This window comes from Phoenix dactylifera, chromosome 2 (assembly GCF_051530095.1).
Source record: "Phoenix dactylifera cultivar Ajwa chromosome 2, Ajwa_hap1_PhDact_Kaust_v1.1, whole genome shotgun sequence".
NCBI lineage: Eukaryota > Viridiplantae > Streptophyta > Magnoliopsida > Arecales > Arecaceae > Phoenix > Phoenix dactylifera.
Window position 1 is genome coordinate 41,247,091 of NC_143191.1, and position 9,831 is coordinate 41,256,921.

General features: G+C 38.5%; 1 protein-coding gene across 2 annotated transcripts; it reads left to right on the forward strand.

The window, feature by feature from the left end:
- Positions 1-7,143: 7,143 nt before the first annotated feature.
- On the forward strand, positions 7,144-9,387 carry LOC113462684 (UPF0481 protein At3g47200-like). Of its 2 annotated transcripts, none has more exons than XM_026804420.4 (2): positions 7,144-7,348; positions 7,508-9,387. In XM_026804420.4, the coding sequence occupies exon 2, from the start codon at positions 7,518-7,520 to the stop codon at positions 9,078-9,080; it is 1,563 nt and encodes a 520-aa protein (XP_026660221.4). In that variant the 5' UTR covers positions 7,144-7,348; positions 7,508-7,517; the 3' UTR covers positions 9,081-9,387. The 2 variants fall into 2 exon arrangements, with proteins under 2 accessions (XP_026660221.4, XP_089785147.1); XM_089929021.1 differs by having other exon boundaries at positions 7,157-7,287.
- The last annotated feature ends 444 nt before the right edge of the window (positions 9,388-9,831 follow it).

Here is a 9,831-nt window from a genome sequence, read left to right on the forward strand (position 1 = left end):
GACCTCGTAGACTGTTTATTTAGGAATTTGCTATGTATGTTTTTAATATTTTTAAAGTACAATGTAATCAAATATGATAATATGATTAGCTTTTAATAAAAAATTTTGTTTGTGATGTGACTTTTGTGATGGGATAATAGGTTGTGTGTTTGCTGTGCTGGAAAAATTTGTTTTATAAATTTGTATACAGGTTTCACATTTCTTTTTATGATTTTTTTTTTAAAAAAAATCTCTATTGCCGACGCTTAAAAGCGTGGGCAATAACACTATCCCGGCACAGGCGCATAAGAAGATTTTAAGCCTTTGCCGACGCTTTCAAGCGTCGGTAAAGGTAATCGGATATAAAGCCTTTGCCGACGCTTTAAAGCGTCGGTAAAGGTAAGATAATGCCGACGCATAAAAGCGTCGGTAATCCCGGCACTAATACTATCCAGGCACATGCACACCGACGCATAAATCCTTTGCCGACGCTTAAAATCGTCGGATATAAAGCCTTTGCCGACGCTTTAAAGCGTCGGTAAAGGTAAGGTAATGCCGACGCAGGCGAAAAGCGTCGGAACGAAAATTATCCACGCCCACCTGCCCGACAGTTTCGTGACGCTTTTGGACGCGTTGGATTAGAAAGTACTGACGCTTATAAGCGTCGGTAAAAGCTCTGGAAAGCGCCGGGAAATACTATTTCTTTTGTAGTGGCACTTATTTTTTTGGATCATAAATCAAGTACTCATCTCAATAATTGATATCTAGGGATAAATATTTGTGATTGTCGTGGTGTACCGGTCATGTGATGTATATGCATGTGGTGTAGGATATAATTTGGGCAGCTTGTGTGGGCTCAAAAAAGTTATCGATCATTGTCTTAGTCCTATAAATAGAACACAACGTTAAAAGGGTTATCATGGTGGACCCCTCTGTCAACTCATTTGTTTGACATAACAACTTGTATTTTTACATGCCAATATGATGGATGATAGCCATTCATTTTTAAGATAGACGATGCAGCGCCCATCCAAATATGATATCTATCCACAATAGTGGGACATGAGAAGTTAGACCAAGTGTTGGCATGCCATGGAGGCAACTTTTGTAGACCTAGCCTTTTTTAGGATTTAAGGCCGTGTTTGGCACAGCCGTTGGCAGTAGAGCTTTTGAAAATAGAGCTATTGAAAATACAGCTTTTTGAAATAGAACTTTTATAAAAAAAATATTTACCGTTTGGTAACTAAATTTTTAAAGTGCTGTGGAACTTTAACATGTGTTTGGTAAACAAACTAAGAAAGCACTTTTGGTACGATAAAATGACCATAAAAAATATTGTATAGTATTATACAACAAAGCATAATAAAATATAATATATATTAATACATAAATATACGATATAGTATAATATTACTGTAATGTAATATAATATAGTAATATAATATTATATACTATAACATAATAATTTAATATAATATTAAATTATTTAACATAACATATCAATGTATTATGATATAATGTAATATAATATTATATTTATAGTATAATACAATAGTAAAGGTATAAAATATTATAATTAATAGCATAAAGGTATAAAATATTGGGACTCCTGCACATTTTCATGATTATAAATAGATATTTTTTGTAATTATTATATTTTATTATAGGTATTTTGGTCAAAAAAGAAAAAAAAATTTATAACTCAAAACATCTTCTCGACGGGGCCCAAAAGTGCTATTTTAAAGAAGCTCCAAGACCAAAAAACTGTTTTAGCTTTCTGGCAAAGCTAAAACAGCTTTCCGAAATTTTTACCAAACACCTCAATTTTATCTAAAAGTGATTTTGGAGGGCGAGAAAGTGCGTTTTGGCCCTCCAAAAGCTCTGCCAAATGGGGCCTAATTGATGGAAGAGGACACTAGGTAGCTAGGGGTCACTCATTTGATTTATCATAGTATAACATAGCTGTATCAATAGCTGAAGTAGTATAGACTGAGCATCAATCACTCTTTTGATTTATCATTTATTACTTGTGTGTTTCATAATTATTCACATGGCACTTGGAATTTCATACTGAGCAAGTTCTTACGAACTTTATTTAGTTTTCTAATAAATATATAGCATTAGAATCGGAGCGAGGATCAAAATAGCTATATTTTTTTGATGTATTTAGTCCATAATTGAAATTGAAATCAGAATTGGATCACAATGGAATTTGAATACTACGATAATGATTGTTATTGGGCTTCCCCAATCTTTTCTCTAAAAAGGACAAGCGGCTAGCTGTTTTTAATTATCACACGTGGCTGAGTTAGATTGTTTTCGTGAAGGGAATCAGGTGGGTTGATGCTGTTGTGGTTTAATCTTGTTACAAGATTAATATGTAGTCCGCATGTGAGTTGCCATCAAAGGCTGAAGGTTGCGAAGATCGTAGAACAACTTGATTGAAGAAAATTTGCAAATTTGGTGTCATCTAACATGAATCTGATTCTAGCCATGCAAGATGATTCTTAAGATAGGAGCATTGGATACAGACATTAGATGCCTTCTTTATTGATTTAAATTCCCATCATTTATTTGCTTAGGTTTTGTTGTGGAAGTTAGCAATTGGATGAATATTTCCATCTTCTGTAAGTCAATACCTTGTAAATTCTGTTTACAGGGCAGCTCTTAGATGTGTTTCCAAACCTAAGGAGCAAGCAATGCATTTGGAAAGTTCTCATTAGGGGGCATTGTTCAAGGTTTCGATGACATCAACATCACCAAATGAGAGTCATTCCCCAAATCTTAATTTTTTTTTCCTGCTCTCCAATATAACCAAAATAATGGTTCTATTTGTCCAGTTGAACTTGAACTAGGTTCATTTGGGAATTAAATATTTGTTGTTAATTTAGTTGCTTTTATCCAGTATAACAAAATAAGTGACAATAACTGAGGAATAATAGTCTTTAATTTTCTGAAATGATCATTTATGTAAATTTTTAATATTTAATATTAAAATTCAAATTTGAAAAAAAAATCAGTAAGATAAATACTTACATTGCAAAATAATGACCAGCTATTCTTGTTATCACTAATTTTTGTTTTGTAAAGTAAGTTCCATAAGGTTTCTTCCTCTCCCTTTTTTTCTATTTTTTTTACTGTTTTAACTTTGCCTGAAATGGCAGATTATCTATCTGATGTCTCTGAATTATCATAATACGCCATGGCAACATTTTGCTTAGAAAGAAGAAAGCATTTGCATTATTTGTATGCCGATATGAAGCTTGATTGTTTCCGAAATCCATGGCTGACCATGTTGGTAATTGCTGCCATTCCCTTCGTTCTCACCTTCATAAATACCTATTATACTGTCTTTTGTTGTTATCGCCAATAGATGATGCCACTAGCAGGAATAATAGCTATTATCAGAATAACTAATAGGATTGATCATCTCTGTATCTCACTTGTTGATTTACTTGTGAAGTGTATTTGTTTTTAGTTGAGGGTGACTTTACTATGGTGATTGTTTGGATTCAGAAGCAAGATAGAATGGTGGGTGCACTTCTCGTGCTACAATAATCTAGAGCCAGATGAGAGGGGGTACCTATTTTGTTGCACGGGACTTCTACCGTGAAGCAAATAGAGTTGCGAATTGGGTGGCCTTTTTTCTAGCTTATCTATCTGATCATATATTTTGGACAGATTGTATGCTTGCCCCGAGTGTATTCCGGGATATGTTACATTTATTTTTTTTCAATGTATTTGTGTTCGAACGGATATGCCCAAAACGTGTACTTCTTTTAAGTGTATTTGTCACTTTTCTAAGAAGAAAGTGTGCTTGTGACTTATTTGTCACTTTTCTTTTAAGTGTACGTTCACATCACCGTTAACTAGGTTGGAATCTCAAAACATAGAGTTGTTTTGAAATATGTAAAAGAAAAAGAATCACATCTGAAACAACACTAAAGGCGATTTCACAGGCTTGTATGTAGATCTAAGAATGAGAATATAGATAATAAATTTTAACCACAAAGATACCATAGGGAACAGTAATTATGACAAGTCCATATTAAACCTAAGCCTTAAATCAAGCCTTATTCTCTACTTTTAATGCTGTAACAGAGAGGTCATGTTGTTGGTGGCATGTCAACACTAACATGATCAAAGTTATTTGTGTTGAGGGATGCCCACTAGACCATTTGATGGTCCCATGCAATAAAGACCACTAGATTTAAGGCTAGAAATGGGCCCGAACCACCTGAGTCCTATCGGCCAAGGTAAGCTTCAGCTCAGGCCTTGGACTAGGCGTGAGAATGTATGAATCGGGCTCGGCCGAAAAAAATTTCAGGCCAAGCTTGGGCTAGTGCTCGGCCTGGCCTAAAATGGTCTATGCTCCCCCTCTCTCCCTCCTAATCTCTATTCCCCCTCTCTCCTTCCCAATCTCTCTTTCCTCTATCTCTTCTCTCCTCCATGCTCCCTCTATCTCATTTGTGTTGGAGCTCAAACTAGAAGCTAATCTTCAACCAAGCTCGAGCTCAGACTCAAGTCAGAATTTTAAAAGAAAATTTTAGCCGTAGCCTAGTTTGAAACTCGGTTTCTTTTTCGAACCGAAGCTGCATAGAAGCTAAAAATTTCTTTTTAGAAATTTTTTATTTTCAAAAAGAAAATGACCTATTTTTCTCCTATTGAATCAACATAATTCATCATGCTCCCCTTCAAACGACATATATATGAAATTTCACTGTTGGGCATGCATTCCTAGCCTTTAGATAATTATACATATAATGCAATTATGCAGCAATAATTCATCGCACCATAATAACTCATAATTAATCAAATAATACAGCTATCTAGAACCAAAGAAAACTAAATTTAGAGATTTACAAAGGAATGGGCAAATTTGTCAAAAAGGTGATATTTTACTCTAATAATGACATTATCGTAATCATAGTTAATTATCTTCTTCTTAAGGCCCAAAAGGGTATGACATCCATGCAGCAACTCTGTTTCAAAGCATATTAGTTATTCCTCAGATCCAGCTTAATGCGAACATTAAAACTTGGTTATCTGAAAGATTGATTCTAATCTCTTCCCATATGAGAAGGAGATGACAATCACGAAACCAGAGGGGATAGAGTACATCAAATTAATCAGGCGGAAGTATTAATTAAGACTATTCTTAATATGAGAAAAAGGATCGGGACAAATTAGGGACATCAACCTCATCGAATTGAGGGCTAAGTTCCAGCAAGACCATACGTGAGATAGTTGTTGGCCATCTCTTAACAAGCCCTATATGGCGCGGTAGAGAATTCCAACTCGTCAAAGCAACGCTAGAGTAATATATAAAAGCTATATAAGAAATTTATTAAGTCTATATGCTATTTACATGGCATATTGAGGTGACGTGCAACATGATCATAAAATTAACACCCCTATTCCTCTAAGGAAGATAAAAATTGAGAGAAAAAAAAAACTGACGCCGCTGCCAAACCTAGCGAAGAGAAGAGGAAGAGGAAGAGGTGTTAATTTTAGTGCCAAGTTGGATGCCAGCTTAGTAGATCAGGCAAATTATACATTGTTACTTCAGCATATATTACCCAAATGTCAAAACTAGATAACTGGCAAGTGATTGGTATCTAATGAACGTTTTATGTCCCCCACTTGATGGATCAATATGTTCTAATGCAAAAGCGCCAGTTTTTCTTTTTGTTTCCATTACTGACGTGGGACCTAAGGATTTGGACAAGCGGAGACACATCTCCAAAATAGTAGGATGTGTGGAGTTAGATCAATGGTGCTGGCATGCCATGAACGTAGAATTGTTTTTTTGTGCTGAAAATTTAATTCTACAACACGTGCATCACGCAGCGGTGCACCATGCCAAACACTTGCTTTTTTTTGGATCATAAATCAAGTACTCATCTCAATAATTGATATCCAGAGATAAATATTTGTGATTGCCTTGGTGTAGCGGTCATGTGATGTATATGCATGTGGTGTAGTATATAATTTGGGCAGCTTGTGTCGGCTCAGAAAAGTTATCGGTCATTATCTTAGTCTTATAAATAGAACACAACGTTAAAAGGGCTATCATGGTGGACCTCTCTGTCAACTCATGTGGGTGACATAACAACTTGTATTTTTACATGCCAATATGATGGTTGATAGCCATTCATTTTCAAGATAGACTGTGTGGCGCCCATCCAAATATGATATCTATCCACAATGGTGGGACTTGAGAAGTTAGACCTAGTGTCGGCATGCCATGGACGTCTCCGAAAGAAGCGATCTTTGTCCATTCTTCCGGTCCCTGGTACGAAGGATGGAAGATATGATTCCAGCCGAATCGAGATTCCGGCGCATGCATCCGATGACGTGGCACTGTTATTTTGTGCTTTTGTCTAACTCTGGTGGGTCAGCCTTCATAAATAGAAGGAACAACGAGACGAGAGCGCCTGGCCCCACCAAGGAAAAATATTTGTTCATTGTAAATTATTGTTCACTTGGCCTCATAAATGTAGCAAATAACGTTACAAGGGTTATTATGGAGACGGACCCCCCTCTCAACTTCATTTGTTGACATACCAGCGCTATTTGACGTGATGAACCTCGAAAAAATTATTGATTGGATCAGATTGATCATTTCAGCAGTAGAATATTAATCTAATAATAAAAAATGCACCATAATTTGACCTCTAAGCAATACAGATCTTGACAAAAGAAGAAATAGAAGAAAAAGAGCGCAATATAGATATATTTATGTGTGCTCCTTTGTAATTATGTTGGTTTTGAGCTGGTAGATTTGGTTCAACCAATATTTTCACCATGAAGCGTGCCATTTAATGGAATAATGTGGTTGGTGTGAAACGTTTAAGTGTCTTGTTTTTGAGTAAATTTTTTGAGTTTTCCTATCATTGCTCTTCAAATAATGGAGCGTCTAAACTTGTTGCCAAAAAAATATAAGGACACATCAACAAGAATTATTGCTATATTTGGTCGCTCCTTGACCTTTATTTAGAAAACGTGATTCACATATGATGTGACTAAAATCGGATTTGCCAATCGTAAGCCGACATATAGTATAGGAGAGGGACCAGTTTCAATTGGACTTATTTTTTTGGATCAATCCAAAAAAGGAAAATAAGGAATCAGCTCCCAGTTGGATTCTAAATTTTGGAGTCTCGCTCCCGTGGGACCGGTACTTCTTATCTATAAGAAAAGACTCACGACCGTATGGACGAACACAAACTATGAGCACTCTACTTCCTCTTCTCCTTGGTCTTTCTACATGTTCTGTTCTTTAGAACTTTAGAGGCCTCTTCATCGGTACTTCATCTTCCATCATAGCAGATCAACATCCTCAGACCGGATTGTAGCGGCACAATATGTATTCAGTACTCCGATGACTTATGTTACCATATATGCTTGCTTGTGCTGTGTGGCTCTCCCTTCACATGCTTTCATCCCAGCCAGCTAATATGTGCGGCTCTCCCTTCATCTATTATTTTCCCAGCTAGAGCTAATATCATTTCTGTCCTTCTTACAGCAAAGGCGCGATGGACTCCTCCGAGAAGACCAAAGGAAAGGAGAAGGTGGAGACCATGGAAGTGAGCAAAACCATCAGTTCTGTTGGAGGGGAGCGTAACCCCAGTGCAGCAGGCGGCCTTTCCCCTGGCGATATCCTAGCAACGGACGTTTGGGCCGAAAAAATGCTGGATAAAATCAAAGTCGTCCTTCAGAAGCCACCTAGTTACACTGCATCCAAAAGCATCAGCACAGCTCCTGCAAGCACTGAGGACCGTGACAAGAAGCTTTACGAGCCAAGGGCGGTGGCCATCGGCCCCTACCACCGGAAGGCGGAGAATAATTATTTCAGAATCACAGATGAACACAAACTGTGGTGTGTGAAAGAAGTGATCGTTTTAGCAAAAAAAAAAAAAGAAGAAGTGATCGTCTTTCACCAAAAGTTAAAAGAAGAAGAAGAAGAAGTGATCGGCGAATTCCTCCGCAAATTCGTCGGTAAGATGAAGGAGAGGGAAGAAGATGCTGTGAAGTTTTATCGTAAGCATTATGGGACAGGCTATAACTTCCGCATGGATTCCCAAAGTTTCCTGGAGATGCTAATGCTTGATAGCTGCTTCATCTTGTTTGCGCTTTCATTGCGTTACGATATTGCCAAGGTAATCCCTATTCTGTTTGGCTTAGGCGATATAACATGGGCACCACGTGATATAGTGGAGGCATCGGAGCTTGTCAAGACTGACTTGCTGTTGCTCAACAACCAAATCCCTTTCTTTATCCTTGAGGATGTTTTCAAGATGAAAAATGATATTGACCCAACAAAAAAGATGCAGAATGGAGGCACTGAAGGCAACGGCTCAATCAGAAAAGTTGCTTTCGAGTTTTTTTATTTTCTCGATTTAGGAGGGAACAGTTCGCAAGACACAGAAACTACGGAGGTTGATCATCTGCTTGATTTGTACCACATGTATTTGAAGCCACCGGTGCATCCTGGTCGAAGCTTGCTTGGAGATATTCTTCCATTTATCGATCCTCCGCGATCTCTCCCCAGCGCAACAAAGCTCCAACAAAAGTCTGCGGTGAATTTTAAGGTGAAAAAGATGGAAGGTGTGCCGCAAAGCGTACTTGACGTAACGACGTGCAAATCTGGAGATATCCAGATGCCGGTCTTGCGCGTCGAAGACCATACCAATATTCTCCTCCATAATCTAATCAGCTTTGAGGAGTCTAAAAGCCACTCGCACATCACAGCCTACGTCGCATTCTTGCATCACATCGTGAGGGGAGAAGAAGACGTGGAGCTGCTTGAGACTAGGAGGGTGTTGGAGCACAGATTGAGCAGCCCTGCGGAGGTGGTCGCTCTCTTCAGGCAATTACATAATGTGATCGATCCTTGTAAGACGCCGGGTTACTTGGCTAGGGTATACGAGGAGGTGAATCGTTGTTGCGACAGCAAGTGGCGCCAACTGTATGCCAATGCGAAGCAACGTTATTGCTCCAATGTATGGCTGAGCATCTCGTTTGTTGCCGGTATCGCTCTGTCAGTTCTCACCCTCATCGAGACCATGTACGCCATCATCGGCTTCTATCAAAGTTGAATGGCACCGCTGCTAGCTAGGAGCAGCGTCTGATGTTATTCTGAATAAATGGTGCATGTATGTAATCCATCGCGTATGATCCGTCCCACTTGTCTCAGATGTAATGTTCTTTCCTGTGTTGTATGCATTGTAAGCTGTCTGATGTCTCTCCCCTAGATTTCAGGGATCCTCCCTCCATCGGGGGAGACGAAGTATTTTTCATCTTCTTTTGGTGTAATAATTGTGGTGGTAGTTACTTGTGTGAATTCTCCCCCTTAATGTAAATTAAGCTTGCAAGTGGAACTTTTTAAGCCGTGTACCTAACTACTTACAGTTTTTCTGTTGTAACTGATGCTGGAACTAATGATGCAGTATTTAACCTTATTTCTGTAAGATATTATTGATTTAAAATGGTTATTAATTATTCCCTATTACTGGCTAATCGCATTCAAAATAGCTGGCACGTTCTCTCAGGAGGGACCGGGCGCGACCCCACCGATCTCCTTGGATGCACGCAGATGGAGAGTGTGCAGGACGGCAATCGGTAAATCCGTCTATTGTTGGTGAGGAAATTCACCATGCTGATGTGCCGCTTTGTGTTGGCTGAAGCTTAGGCGCCCGCGTTAGGTAAAGTTCCGCCAGTTTTAACTTGTTTGCCTTGTGGTTTGGAGAGGAGAGAGAGAGAGAGAGAGCGAGCGAGAGATTTCTCGAGCCCGGTCTAGAGCTGACCACGGTTCCGGAACCGCCGATTTCGGTTATGGAACCGCCGGTT

Bases quoted from the DNA above. Each gene is read 5' to 3' on its own strand.
- LOC113462684 (XM_026804420.4), top strand. From the start codon at position 7,518: ATGGACTCCTCCGAGAAGACCAAAGGAAAGGAGAAGGTGGAGACCATG.